Source organism: Crocuta crocuta, unplaced genomic scaffold (assembly GCF_008692635.1).
Source record: "Crocuta crocuta isolate KB4526 unplaced genomic scaffold, BGI_CrCroc_1.0 scaffold167, whole genome shotgun sequence".
Classification (NCBI taxonomy): Eukaryota; Metazoa; Chordata; class Mammalia; order Carnivora; family Hyaenidae; genus Crocuta; species Crocuta crocuta.
In genome coordinates this window covers 5,255,569-5,270,123 of record NW_027532406.1, presented here as the reverse complement: position 1 = coordinate 5,270,123, position 14,555 = coordinate 5,255,569, and the positions used below count along the sequence as shown (strand labels likewise).

Sequence of the window (14,555 nt, the reverse complement as noted above, 5' to 3'; positions counted from 1 at the left end):
CTCTGCCCCTGCAGTCTCTGAGCCTGATTGAGCGGGGGAACCCATCTCGCAGCTTGGAGCAGGTGTGTCGCTGGGCACACTCTCAGCAGCGCCGGGACCCCAGCCACGCAGAGCACCACGACCACGTGGTCTTCCTCACCCGCCAGGACTTTGGGCCCTCAGGTACGCAAGGTACTGTATTTGCCATGGCCAGCAGTGCATGGCTGCAGGGCGGAGGCCGGACTCAGGGCAGGGCTGCCTGGGGCCTCCCCAAGGAGGTTTGAGGAGCCAGTCAGCAGAGAGATTGATGGTGTCCTGAGCCCGCAGGTGGCTGTGAGTGGTCAGGCTCCGGGTCCATGTGCTTACTGTCCCAGAGCATGGCTGCCTGAAGGCCCCTCAGCATCTTCAAGATGCTTCTGTTCCCGCCTGTATCCGTATGGCCTTGGGGCACCTAGCAGGGCTCGTGTGTGGACACGCTGTGCCCACAGCACCACACCTCTCTGCGCAGTGACCCAAGCTCACTTCTTCTCCCCAGTCCTTCCCCCTGTCCAGTGGGGAAAAAATAGTTTCTGCTTTCCTCCATTCCGGGCCACTGCAAGGGCTGACAGAGGCGTGAAATAAATGTCTGTGGTTGTGCGTGCTCTGCAAGCACGTGAAACTCTAGTCACTTCCAGTTTTCCCTGGGGGCAAACTGAGGCACAGGATGGCAAAGAGGCTTGCCTATGTCCCAGTGCAGAGAGGAGACAGATCTGAAACTCTGATTGGATCTTCAGGCTCCATGTTGAGGGCTTTCTAGTTTTTTTCTGGTTTGATTCTAGAAGGGAGTCAGCTGGCCATGCCTCTGCCCAGAGGCTCCTTGTCCAAATCCTGGAAGTCTCAAGTGTAGGCTTTCTCACACACACACACAGATACACACACACGCACAGATATACACCTACACGGATAACATAGACACACACGCTTACACACGCAGATACACGTATGTGCTCACACACATGCATGCTTGTGCACAGACATGTGTACAGGCATGCCAACACATGTGCACACACAGACACACATGCATATGCATACTTATGTCTCATGTAGAGTGAACTTCAGAGCTCCCGGACAGTAGAGGCCCCAGGAACCTCCTCCACATGACAGCCTCTCGTTATAGGCCCCCAAAGGGTCTCAGATAAAAAAGCATTTGAGCAATTCTGAACACAGGGTAGAGCTGTCTGGACAACTGCAGCCCCAGGCAGGAAGTGCTCTCTACTCTCACCCCTTCTCCGAGGTCTTTCCCAGCCCAGCCTTCCCTCCTGGCCAATCTTGGGGCCCCGGGGAGGCTGGGAAGCAGGCCCCCTAGAATGCAGGCCTCATGGGGTGCCTGGCTGGCTCAGTTGGTTAAGGGTCCCATTCTTGACTTCGGCTCAGGTCATGATCTCATGATTTGTGGAATGGAGCCCCATGTTGGGCCCTGCGGTGACAGTGAGGAGCCTGCTTGGGATTTTCTCTCTCCCTCTCTCTCAGCTCCTCCCCCATGTGCATGCGCTTTCTCTCTCTCTTTCTCTAAACAAATAAATAAAAAAGAATTCAGGTCTCATACACAGTAGCTGCTGGGCAAACATTGCTGTGGCTGCTACATGCAGCCCCTGCACTGCTTTGCTGTGTCCTCCCCAGCACGTTCCCACCTCCCCTGCATTGCAGTCTTACCTGTCCTCTGGGCTCAGCCCTGTGCCATTCCCCGGTAGCTGTCAACCCCCCTAGCTGAATCCGTTTTCTCCTCCACATGCCCCCTGCACACGCTTGGTGCTCCTTGACTGTAGCCTTGCAGGCCCTTGTATGAGCTGATCTCCTACACCTAGTCTCTCTGCTAAGCCGTCTGCCCCTTAAGCCGTGTGCATGTTTGACAGGGGTGGGACAGGGGCCGGGCAGAGGTACATGGGTCTGATTCCAAGGTCCAGGACTGGCTAGAGGGGCGTGGCATGGAAGTCGGGTTTGAGCAGGCTTGGGGCGTCTGGAAATCCCACTGCCTTGATTAGAGCAGGCTGTGGGCCCTGAGGGGCTCTGTGGAGCATTAGGGTGGGGGGGCATTTGGCTGGAGTTGATGTGCTGGGACGGGTTTGGGGGGGACTTTGCAAGGATCCATCTTCCTCCAGGCACCTTCTGGCAGTGACCATGTCAGGATGTCCCTGCAGTGGCTGGCCGGGCACAGACCTCATCGAGTCCTGCTTCACCTCCCCATGACCTCTCTCTGTGCCTTTTCTCCCTCTTCCCGGCAGGGTATGCACCTGTCACTGGCATGTGCCACCCGCTGAGAAGCTGTACCCTCAACCATGAGGATGGCTTCTCCTCGGCCTTCGTGGTGGCCCACGAGACTGGCCACGTGTAAGTAGCACCGGGAGGGTGGGCTGTGCTGTGGGCTCCGAGGGGTTCTGCGGGTGTGGGAGGCTTTATCCCAGATCAGGCCCCGTCCCAGTGTCCCAGGAGATGCCAGAGTCGCTGCCCATGCACTGAGGCCCGACCCTGATGGGGACGGAGCCCAGGGGCCCAGAGGGCGATTCTGGGCCTGCTTTGGGTCCACGCCCCCAAATGCCAGGGCCATGGAAAACCAGATGTGGCCCTGCCTTTGGGCAGGCAGATGCAGTATCCCATCGTAGGAGCTGGTGTGTTCTGTGGATGGTCTCTATCCTGCGTCCCACCCATGGCTCAAGGCCCTTCTGAGAGCCGTTCTGGCCCACGCTGGTGCTCAGTGCACACTGGAGCACTGGTCTGAGCCCATCCTTAACAGGGGCACATAGGCTCAGGCCTCGGCCCCAGCTGGCGGCTTCCTTGCTTGATCCTTGGACCTGGGTTTTGTTTAGAGCACATCCATTCATTCATTCGACCAGTATTTCTTGAGCACGCACTGTGCGCCAGGCCCTGGTGTAGGAAAGGACTGCCGTGGAGAACAGGCCAGAGAAGCTGCGTTCCGAGAGAGCAGATAAGCCACTGTCATCTAGCGTGTCCTCTGGCGCACATGCTACAGTCCTGCCTCCTGGCCTGGTCTGCCCCGGGCAGAGCTGAGGGATGCACTCCTCGCCCAGCCCCTCCCCAGTGCACAAGCGGAGTGAGGGCTGTTTCCTGCAGGTGAAGGGCCTGGGCAGCAGGGGAGCAGCCCAGCCTGAGGGGGTCTGCCTCCCCCCGCCCCGCGTCTGCTATGCCCCTCTCCACACCAGCCCTGTCAGCACAGAGACCATGCAGACTCCATCCCAGCTCTGTCCCTCGCAGGGTGGGCCCCCTTCTCTCTGGGGCCTCGGTTTCCTCATCTTGCACCCGGGATACCTCTGAGGTCTCTTCCTGCCCTGGGAGCCCGTGGGTCTACATCTTTCAGAGCCGGGGGTTCGTCTTCCTGTGTGTGGGAAGCAGGGGGGTCCACTCTTCCCAGAGCAGAGGCCTCTCCCTGTGGGGAGACAAGGTCAGCCCTAGAGGTCCATGTGTCTGTCCGTCTAGTGGTCAAGGCCCGACGCAGCCTCCTGGGAGTACTTGAATTTATGACATCTGGGCTTTGGCTTTAACTACTCATTATAAAAAACAAGCTTTTGAATTTAGACTGTCCTCATGGTAGGTGTGTGCCAAGTACAAAGCTCTGTGCTAAAGACTACAGGGTCTCAGAGAAGCCTTGGGTCTGGTGGGGAGACAGCATATGGCACGCGAGGTGTTAAAGGCAGGCAGGTGGCCCCCACTTTGGGAGGTGAGCCCTCTGTCAGGGTGGCCAGGGCGGGTGTCCGGGATAGGAGTGGGGCTTGAGCTGGCCATGGCAGGTGTGAGGGTGTGGGTAGGGTTGAAAAGGGGGCAGGAGGGCAGAATGAGTCCAGCCCCATTGGGGAGCAGTGGGGACGGGGAGGAACCCTCAGCTTCCGTCCAGTCTGAAGCCTGGTCAGGGCATGGTCTCCCATTGCTGGTCCACCTGCCTGTTTTCCCAGGGACGGGGTCCTGGCGTGACTCGNCGAGACCACCCTGGGCAGCGTCATGGCGCCCCTGGTGCAGGCTGCCTTCCACCGCTTCCACTGGTCCCGCTGCAGCAAAGTGGAGCTCAGTCGCTACCTCCCGTAGGTCACCTCCACCTCTGTGCTGGGGACTGGGGAGCACGCGGCCTGCAGTTCCATCCCCCCCCCACCCCCCAGTACCGCCCTGCCCCTGACACACTCAGTTCCCAGCTTTGCTGCTCAGTTCCCGGGTCTTCAGGGACACCGAGGCCTGGGACAAGCTTTAGACTCAGGAGCTCAAGGCCAAGAATGGGTGCAGAGAGGATGTGGGTGGGGCAGGTGCGGGCAGAGATACTGTCCCCATCCTCATGCGGCAGCTGGCCGGGGCCCCGAGCGTGTCCGTGTGGCAGCCTGACGTTTCTTCCCTGGGTGTGAGGAGCCATCAGGCTGTTCCCAGAAGACACGGCTCCTGGCAGAGGGCAGCAGGGATGCATGGCTGCAGGGATGCATGGCTGCAGGCCTCCTTTGCTCGTTAGACCCTCTCCAGGAAGGGAGAGCTCAGGAACTCTGGCCTCAGCCTGGCCCTGGCTCACCTTCTGTCTCCGCCGGCAGCTCCTATGACTGCCTCCTCGATGACCCGTTTGCACCTGCCTGGCCGCAGCCCCCGGAGCTGCCGGGCATCGACTACTCGATGGACGAGCAATGCCGCTTTGCCTTCGGCTCTGGATACCACACCTGCTCTGCGGTGAGCTCCCTCCAGCCTCTGGCTGCCGGTGAAGCAGGGCTGGACCCTTCCATGACCCAGGCCCGTCATCCACAGAGCACCTTCCTCCCTGCTGGCCAGGTGGCATGGCTATGGACCCACATGATCGGTGCCAGCTGCCACGGTGGGGGGAGGTGCAGGGTGACCAGAACCCGGCCCTGCCACCTTCTGCTACGTACCTGCCCCACCCACCTTTGAGGGCAGGTGTATATAGTGTCCAGAGGATGCTTTATTCCTGGGAAAGATGGAACCGAGTAGAACAGAGAGGGCAGGTGGCTGATGGGATCCTGGCTGGGCTGGCTATCAGGGAGCTTATCTGCCAAGTACTCCCTCTGTCAGATCAGGCCCTGGGCTCCGGCCTGATGGAGGAATAGTTGCTTCTGTCTGCCCTTCAGGGATTTGGTAGGATGTTTTGGGCTAATTTGTCACCCTAGGGAAATTGTCCTGTGTCCCCACATACCCTCTGTCCAGGGGGTGAATTACATGCCCCCCACTGCACCCTGTGCCCAGGAGACACATACAGGGAAGCAGAGCCCTTCCTCACCCCGCAGGACAGGGCAAGGGAGAGGCTGGCCCTGGGGATCAGCTGGAGCCGCCCAGCAGGGAACAGAAGAGCTGCTAACTGGCCCCCATCAGAGGCTCAGAGAAGGGGACATCCCAGGGCAGGGGCCTTTCTGAAGGCATCAGGTCTTGAGACTCGAGTGCCTGAAACCTCCCATCCAGGAATGCAGCCCCCTCCTCAGCCCTGCGGGGCCAGAGGCTCTGTGTCTGCCCAGGCCACACTGGGTGCTCTCTGAGCTGGGGGTGGAGAGGGAGGTCAGTGCCCAGGGCTGTATCTGTAGGACACTGGCCTGGCTGGCAGGGGGGCGATAGGAGAGAAAAAATCAGGGGCTCTCCTGGACAATGGGACATGAGATTACCAACACCTGGCACAGCCTGGCGAGGCTAGGAGCGGGGAGCCCTGGCCTTGTCCGGGTGCCTTGGGTCCCGGATACACTTGCAGCCTCCTGAAGCCCCGATATGCGCTGGGCTCAAGGGGTGTTGGAAGGCCCAAGCCTCCCCGGAGCCTCAAAGCCACGAAACCCTAGTCCCTGCCGGGGGGTACAGTGAGTTCTGCACAGGCCAGGAGGGAGGCCGGGGGGGACGACAAGGGGTGTGGGCCCCGCTGGAGAGAAGAGGGGGCACTGGAGGCCATGGCGCTTGGAGAGGGGTCCAGTGTGAGGGTGCGGGCCCTCCGCCTCCTTCACAGCATTCTGGGCCCGGTGTCCTCCGCAGCACTCCTCTCTGTCACTGCCCTCTGCCCCCCAGACAACTTGTCAGAGCCCCAGGGCCAGTGCCGCCGATGACTCTGGCCCCTTCCCACGCAGTTCCAGACCTCCGAGCCCTGCAAGCAGCTGTGGTGCAGCCACCCTGACAACCCGTACTTCTGCAAGACCAAGAAGGGGCCCCCGCTGGACGGGACTGAGTGTGCCCCTGGCCAGGTACCTGCGGGCCTGCGGCGGGACTGTGCAGGCCCCAGGGGTGCCCCTGCCCCCCAGGCGTGTGTGTGTGTGTGTGTGTGTGTGTGTGCGCACAGAGACCCCCATGAACTCATAGGCACACCCTCTCTCCCATATCGCAGTCACTTGCTTCCTCTGTTCAGAGCTTGGCATCATCTCATAGCTCATTGGGCAGGAAATCTTACCCCCATTTTACAGAGGAGAAGAGTAAGGCCCAGGCAGGTGAAGGAAGGGACGAAGGGAAGGCTCCAGGTGTCCTGCCTGCCCTCCTGGCCCACCATGCTGTTTCTCCCATGTCCATGTTGCCTCCCCTACCCTGGACCTGCCCTTTCATGGGTCACCTGGCATGTGTTTGCCTCCTTGAGTGTGTGTGGGTGCCAAGGCGTTGTTTGTCAGGGGGACCTTGTGGCCGGGTCTAAGAGACCTGAGGGGTTTAGAAACCCACCTCTGCTATGTTGCTGGCTCTGCCCTGATTTCTGTGGTGACCCTGGGCCATTCACTGAACTTCTCTGGGTCCTGCTGATCCCCGACCAAGTGGCCTTTCCACTCAGGTTGTTCTGAAGTTACCTAGTCACGTCAGAGCAAAGGGGAGGCCTGGGAAGAAGCAGGGTGTTAAGAGAGGCTCAGTGCTTATGACAGCCACAGGACTTGCCTCTGCCCTCTGCCCTCGCAAGGCTCCGCCCGCTCACATCACATCACACGTGGAGGGTCTGCCCCTTCACAGCTGGATGGGGCTTCCCCAGCCTTCCACGGCCCAGTGGGCTCTGCGCCTGGCGGGGTCTTACCCTGGAGACTCGGTACCCCGGCTCCAGGTGTTTCCAGAGTTCCAGGTCCTTCCGTCACAATTTCATGTGATGGTCAATCTGTGGCTCTCAGCTCTGGCTGCATACTGAAACCATCTGGGGAGCTTTAAAAATCCCCACCCCTAGGTGCACCCCAGCCCTAGGGGCGCCCCACCCCTGGGGCACCTGGCTGGCTCAGTCGGCTAAGCGTCCAACTTCGGCTCAGGTCACGATCTCACGGTTTGTGGGTTCGAGGCCCGCATCGGGCTCTGTGCTGACAGCTAGCTCAGACCCTGGAGCCTATTTCGGATTCTGTATCTCCCTCTCTCTCTGACCGTCCCCTGCTCACGCTGTCTCTCTCCCTCAGAAATAAATAAAACGTTGTAAATGAATGAGTGAATGAATGAATGAATGGATAAATAAATAAATAAAAGGCCCCACCCCTAGAACGGGGAGTGACTGCAGGTGGGCACGGAAATCTCGTTGGGGTGATGGAATTGTTCTCAAATCAGACATGGTGACAAGTTGCACAACACTGTCAATTGTGAAAAAGTGTTGACTCGTGAACTTGACCGGAGAGACTTTATGGTATGTAAGGTATACCGCTGCTGCTTTAAAAAATCCCCACTCCTAGAGATTCTGACTCAGTTGGTCTGGGGTAGAGTCAAGGCATTTGGAGGTTTATTTATTTATTTTTTAACGTGTATTTATTCTTTGAGAGAGAGTGTGTGCGCATGAGCAGGGGAGGGGCAGAGAGAGAGGGAGACACAGAATCTGAAGCAGGCTCCAGGCTCTGAGCTAGCTGTCAGCACAGAGCCCGATGCAGGGCTCGAATGCAAGATCCGTGAGATCATGACCTGAGCCGAAGTCAGATGCTTAACCGACTGAGCCACCCAGGCGCCCCGAGGCTTCTGGAGTTTTAAAAGTTCCCCATGTGACTCTAAGGCTGAGAGCCACTCCATCGTCTCTTGAAAAATGACCCCGGGAGCTTTGCTGTACTTCTTACGTGTTGCCCCGCAGGAGAGGGGAAGGGAGTTAGTTACTTCGGTTGAGCCCGCTTTGTGCCTGGCCCTGAGCTAAGGGCTTTGTAGGTGTTACTGCCATTAGTTCTTAGAACAATCCTATTTTACAGGTGAGTAAACTGAGGCTCCGCAAGGTGAAGTTATGCCAAAGCCACAAGTAGCTAGTAATGGCTGAGTTGGGATTCAAACCCAGGCCTCTCAGACGCCATTCTTATTATGTTTGTGGATGGATGGACCTCCCTGTGGGGCTGGCTCGTCTCCCACAGGCACACCTGCCTGTGGCCGCTGGGTGGTGATTTTGAGATACAGAGCCGAAGTCTACTCTAGATACTGTGGGAAGATTGTCTTCTCTCCCCTATTAGCTCTTTTTTTCTCCAGGGGTGATAAACCCAATAATTGCATAATTATTACTGTCATTAGCCATACTCTCTGCCATTTTTGGAAGGCTGCGTGTGCCAGGCATTATCTCCTTGAAGGCTCACAGCAGCCCTGGGGGCAGGTACTGTTATCCGCTGTGGACACTGGGGAACAGGCCCAGGAAGGGGAGCCCTTTGCTGAAGGTCACTTGGCTCACGGTATGGGTGGGGCTCTGAAACTCTGGGGCTCGTACTCTTAATGTCCCTTCTCTGGGCTCACCTGTAGCACCCATCAGCTGTGCCGTGTACGCAGTCGGGCACCCTTCATGGCAGGCGAGGCAGCGGGGTAGGGGGTGGCGTGCCCTGGATAACCTCATTTCCTCTGCTCCATCCCAGTGGTGCTTCAAAGGTCACTGCATCTGGAAGTCACCGGAGCAGACTTATGGCCAGGATGGAGGCTGGAGCTCCTGGACCAAGTTCGGGTCATGTTCACGGTCATGCGGGGGAGGTGTTCGATCCCGCAGCCGGAGCTGTGACAGTCCCCCGTGAGTGCTCTTGGCTGAGTGGGGGGGCAGGGGACCCCCTCCCTGCCTAGGCCTGAGGGGCTGGGTGAGGAAGGCACTAGAGAGAAGTTGACCCTGCAGGTGGCTTGTATCCTAATGGTGAGGACCCAAAATTGTTTGGGGGGCCAGATCAGTTCCACCTGGGCCTGACATCACCCATCAGGCATGACGTCAGAGAATAGGTCTCAACCGGTGATTCTCAAACTGGGTGGGGCCAAAGACCCCACCAATTTCACGAACCTGCTCATGACTCTGATCATCTGGCTGAGCTTTGAGAAACACTGATCTAAATGCTCAGTAGCCATATTTGTTTTCTACCACATGAAGCAAAACTTCCATTAGTTTTTCTTCACTTATCTCTTTCTGACATCAAATCCTGCCCTTCGCTGCCCCCAGTGAATCCAGCATTCTGGGGGAGCAGCCTGTTTCTCCCCTCTTCTCCCCTCTATGGGAATCCCTCCCATGGTTTTGGAACTTCCGAGGGCCAGCGGGCTAGGGCCCACCTCGCCCAGGCTGCTCAGAACAGTCTCGCGTGAGATGAGGGCTGGCCGCTGCGGCCCTGTGGGTCTGCAGGCTCCAGGGACCAGGGACGCTGAGCCTCTGCTGAACAGCATGGCCCCTGGATGCTGTGACTCGGTGATGGCCACCCTCCCTCGAACTCTCAGGAGGGGTACCTTTCAACTCTGCTGTTTACCTCCAGGGATGGGAAGCTCACTACCGCCTGGAGGACCCTAGTCTTGTGTCAGATGACTGTGCTGACCTTTTACAAATAGGAGCCAAACAGACCACCCCGTAACTGACACCTGTCAGGGTCGGGGAGCTGGGATTGGAGAAGGGCCCTGTGGTGCCCGCGCTGAGCAAACTACCTTCCAGTCGGATGGTTATTCCCTCGATCAGGGGTGCCCTCTATCAAACCCCTCTGTAATAATAACTATTTTTATTTTATGAGGCTTAGGTGAAATACTCTGTGTTCTATCAGCACTGTGCCAGCACAGATTAAGCACCAATGAATGACAGCTGCTGTTATAATTATTACAGTGTATTGAGCACTTGCTCTGTGTGGGGTAGAACGCTGAGCGCTCAAGTGCATGAACCCATGTGATGCCCGGGCGTCCGGGAACAGAGCAGCGGTAACCTACGCTTGGGTACTTGGCATCAGGATCGCCCCCTAATCCTCTTACTGTAATGGCAAAGTCAGTACAGATCGCCTTGCATGCCTTTTCTTATTTATTCCTCACAGATACACCAGGGGGTAGGTGAAAGAAGAGGGATCCGGGTCCCACCTTTAAAGAGGAAGTTAGGGCTCAGCAGGACCGAGCGCCTTCCCCAAGGTTTGCATTGGCAGGACGTGGGGTTAGATCTAGCCAGTCCTGCTTCCTCATTCCAGAAACCAAGTCTGGCTTTGCCCCTCCTTAGCGTATTAGGATGTGAAGTGGATGCAAATAGGAATTTGCTAAGGCGCTTTGGGGAGCGCTCCCTGTACATCAGGCCGTGTGTCGTGGTTCAAAGGATATACNAGCTGGGATTGGAGAAGGGCCCTGTGGTGCCCACGCTGAGCAAACTACCTTCCAGTCGGATGGTTATCCCCTCGATCAGGGGTGCCCTCTATCAAACCCCTCTGTAATAATAACTATTTTTATTTTATGAGGCTTAGGTGAAATACTCTGTGTTCTATCAGCACTGTGCCAGCACAGATTAAGCACCAATGAATGACAGCTGCTGTTATAATTATTACAGTGTATTGAGCACTTGATCTGTGTGGGGTAGAACGCTGAGCGCTCAAGTGCATGAACCCACGTGACGCCCGGGCGTCCGGGAACAGAGCAGCGGTAACCTACGCTTGGGTACTTGGCATCAGGATCGCCCCCTAATCCTCTTACTGTAATGGCAAAGTCAGTACAGATCGCCTCGCATGCCTTTTCTTATTTATTCCTCACAGATACACCAGGGGGTAGGTGAAAGAAGAGGGATCCGGGTCCCACCTTTAAAGAGGAAGTTAGGGCTCAGCAGGACCGAGCGCCTTCCCCAAGGTTTGCATTGGCAGGACGTGGGGTTAGATCTAGCCAGTCCTGCTTTCTCATTCCAGAAACCAAGTCTGGCTTTGCCCCTCCTTAGCGTATTAGGATGTGAAGTGGATGCAAATAGGAATTTGCTAAGGCGCTTTGGGGAGTGCTCCCTGTACATCAGGCCGTGTGTCGTGGTTCAAAGGATATACAGAGATACATAAGCCTGGTTTCTCTTCCTGCCCAACTGGAGAGGGTTCTGCATCCCCGTCTCCGTGTTTCTCAGCTCTCCCCCCGCCCCCCACCCCCACGCACAGGGGAACAGGTGGCATATGCCCAAGGGGTGGAGAAGAGGAATCTGGAAGAGCTCTGGGCACAGCAGCCCCCTCCGTGAGCGTGCCTGGCCCTCCCCGGCCTTCCCCCAGCAAGGTCCCGGGGTTTCTCTGTGCCTGCCCCAGCCCAGCCTACGGAGGCCGCCTGTGTTCCGGGCCCATGTTCCAGTACCAGGTGTGCAACAGCGAGGAGTGCCCGGGGCCCTACGAGGACTTCCGGGCCCAGCAGTGTGCCAAGCGCAACTCCTACTACATCCACCGGGACGCCAGGCACCACTGGATCCCCTACGAGCCTGAGGACGGTGAGTGGGCCCTGCTCCCCTTCTACCCACCATGTCCTGACGCCTCTGCTAGGTGGACCTCCTGTGCCTGGGAGGGACAGTGGAGGCACCAAAAGAGGCATGCTGGCCACCTAGCTTTGTGCCGACCCTTGTCTTTGGGCCTCCGTCCTCCTTAAAGCCATCCCTGATTTGTGTGCTTCTGGGGACGGTTTTCTGGCAGGGAAAATAACGTGAACCAGGGGCATTTTTTTTTAAAGTTTATTTAGTTTTGAGAGACAGAAAAAGTGATGGGGGGGTGGTGCGCCTTGGTGGCTCAGTCGGTTAAGCGTCCGACTTCGGCTCAGGTCATGATTTCCTGGTTCATGAGTTCGAGCCCCCTGTCGGGCTCCGTGCTGACAGCTCAGAGCCTGGAGCCTGCTTCCAATTCTGTGTTTCCCTTTTTCCACTCCTTGCCTACTCACACTCTGTCCCTCTCAAAAATAAACAAACATTAAAAAAAATGTAAAAGAAAGAAAAAGTGAGGGGGGAGGGACAGAGAGTGAGGGAAAAGAGAATCCCAAGCAGGCTGCATACTCTCAGTGTGGAGCCTGATGTGGGGCTCAAACCCACAAACCGTGAGATCATGACCTGAGCCGGAGTCGGATGCTTAACCGACTGAGCCCCCCAAGCACCCTTTGGACCAGGGACATTTCACCCAGAGGTGCCGTGGAGGCTGGTGGCATCGTTGGCTACAGGGACCGGTGCCTCTCATAGGTCCTCACCTGTATGGGAAGGCACCGTACAGGGGTAGGTGCCCTGGCTTTGCTGAGAAGCTCCGACCCGTTACATACCATAATTTCAGGTTTTACCGACTGTGCTACTGTTTTAGCAGTTAATGAAGATGATTTAAAAGGCACACAGATGGGAGCCTGTGGCCAGGGATCCTCACACGGAATCCTTCCAGGCTGTGCTGGGACAGACACAGGCCAGTGCCTGTCTGCTTTGGAGCCTCTCCATTGATGGCTCTTAGAGCGACGCAAGATGCCAGCGAAGGGGTGGGATTCACGATGTCTCAGAGCCTTCAGGCTGGAAGGGCCTTGACAATCCTCTGTGTCCACCTCCCCCACCAGCCTCTCTGTGGTCCTTTGGTGGACAGATGCTCACCCCCCACCACACAGCCCTCAGCCTCCGATGGCACCGACTAGAGCCGCCTTTCCCCTCCTGAGCCCAGAGCCACCTCTTTGTAGCCCTTGTGCCAAAGCATCAATTGCAGGATAATTCAGCTCACATTCAGAATGACAGTCTTCAGGCTGGAAGGGACCTCAGCGGCCTGTCCATTGCCCACCGGTGCACAGACCTCTCCAGAACGTGACTGCAGACAGTGTTTTCCCTCTGCTTTGAATTCCTCCCAACTCCAGGGAGCTCACCACTCTCCACTGGCTTTCGTGGTTGCCCAGAGACCTGCCTGCCTGGGGCGTACTGGTCAGGGTCCTACCTGTGTGTGAAGTCCAGAGTGGTATTGGATGCTTTGGCTCTGAACTTGAGCCCCGAGTCCTGGGACAAGATGTATCCTGGGAGCCCAGGGACAAGGGACAGGGAGCCAGATGGTTCCTAAGAACTTTGCCTAAGGGGGTGGCTTGCTTTGAAAGCCTTGAAGATCCATTGAGATCCAAACAAGCCTCTATAGGAAGGGGCTCCAAGGCCCACGGGGCAGCTGGCTTCGGGCTTTCCCAGGACTTTTAGACCAATTCCAGAAAGTTAGCTAAGCCCCAACTTCCCTTTTTCTAAGAAACGCAGCAAGTGTTTATATGTTCTTTGGAAGCTTCTTTTAAGGACATCAGTGGCCGGGATAGGGAAGAGAACAATTAATTGCTCAAACTAGACATGGCCTCCTTTCCAAACCTTTCACTGCAGCTTTGTTTTATAAACCCAAACTCAGCCCACTGCCCTGCTTTACTTTTGCACAGCCTCCTGATGTTTGTAAGCACGTTGAAGTTCACTGTTATGCCTGAGACTGCTGAAGTGTATGTAGAGGTCAGTGCGGGACTCGCGCCAGACTGCCTTGGTTAGAATCCTGTGTGGCTGTGTGGCCTGGAGCAAATTTCTCAGCCTCTCTGGTCCTTGGTCTCCTCTAGAATGCCAGAACTTAACTTCCTAGAATGTACTAAAAAGTCTAAATGAGTTAATTCACACATACAAAAAATTGAAGTTGTACATTAAGAGCAGTGTGGCCCTGCACCTGGCTGGCTCAGTCAGTAGAGCATGTGACTGTTGATCTCAGGATCGTGAGTTCAAGCCCCACATTGGACGTGGAGCCTACTTTAAAAAAAAAAAAGCCTGTAAAGGTTTTGGAAGTATCTGGTATGTGCGAAGCATTCACTAAGTGTTGGCTTATTGTTATGGTTATTGTTATTTTATCACTTGATTTTCTTTAAAATCCTGATTTGGCATTTTACTGCTCAGGCGTAATAACTAAGGAACGGAGGCTCAGAGATGTCAGATGATTGGCCCAGAGTCACTAGGTTAATAGGTGACGCAGCAGGGACTGTAAACTCCGCACCCAGAGCTCCCCCCAGCACCCAGAGCTTCCTGCTTGGGACCTGTGCTGATGTCCTTCCTGGCCAGCCCACTTTCTCCAAGTGCGGCCGGGAATTCTGCACGGCCCCTTTCTCCACAGATGCGCAGAAGTGTGAGCTGATCTGCCAGTCGGAGGACACAGGGGATGTGGTCTTCATGAACCAGGTGGTCCACGACGGGACCCGCTGCAGCTACCGCGACCCATACAGCGTCTGTGCGCGCGGCGAGTGTGTGGTGGGTTTCCTGCGCGGGGCCGCCCACCCTCTGCCTGCCTGGGGAGGCCGGAGGGCTACACCGCCTGCCTCCTCGCCTTCCCCACCCATGACACCATGACACCTCAGCATCATCCTGGGATGCTAGGAGGGGATTATCGCCCAGCCCAGTCGAGGGAAGGGGAGTGGCCAGGCTTAAGACCTGTTCACCTCACGTGGCGAGTTTGTGGCAGTGACCTGTCCAGGAATGCCTCTGGGCT

The 14,555-nt window shown here is 56.8% G+C and overlaps 1 protein-coding gene across 1 annotated transcript in view; it reads left to right on the top strand.

Moving 5' to 3' along the window:
• Positions 1 to 14,555, top strand: part of ADAMTS14 (ADAM metallopeptidase with thrombospondin type 1 motif 14) — a gene marked incomplete at its 5' end in the record, with an annotated part of 78,897 nt that overhangs the window by 46,633 nt on the left and 17,709 nt on the right. The window contains 9 exons of the mRNA XM_077778497.1: positions 15 to 162; positions 2,241 to 2,346; positions 3,045 to 3,180; positions 3,952 to 4,049; positions 4,539 to 4,671; positions 6,057 to 6,170; positions 8,745 to 8,893; positions 11,373 to 11,548; positions 14,184 to 14,317. Coding sequence (XP_077634623.1) covers positions 15 to 162; positions 2,241 to 2,346; positions 3,045 to 3,180; positions 3,952 to 4,049; positions 4,539 to 4,671; positions 6,057 to 6,170; positions 8,745 to 8,893; positions 11,373 to 11,548; positions 14,184 to 14,317 — 1,194 coding nt within the window. The remainder of the gene's footprint in view (positions 1 to 14; positions 163 to 2,240; positions 2,347 to 3,044; positions 3,181 to 3,951; positions 4,050 to 4,538; positions 4,672 to 6,056; positions 6,171 to 8,744; positions 8,894 to 11,372; positions 11,549 to 14,183; positions 14,318 to 14,555) is intronic.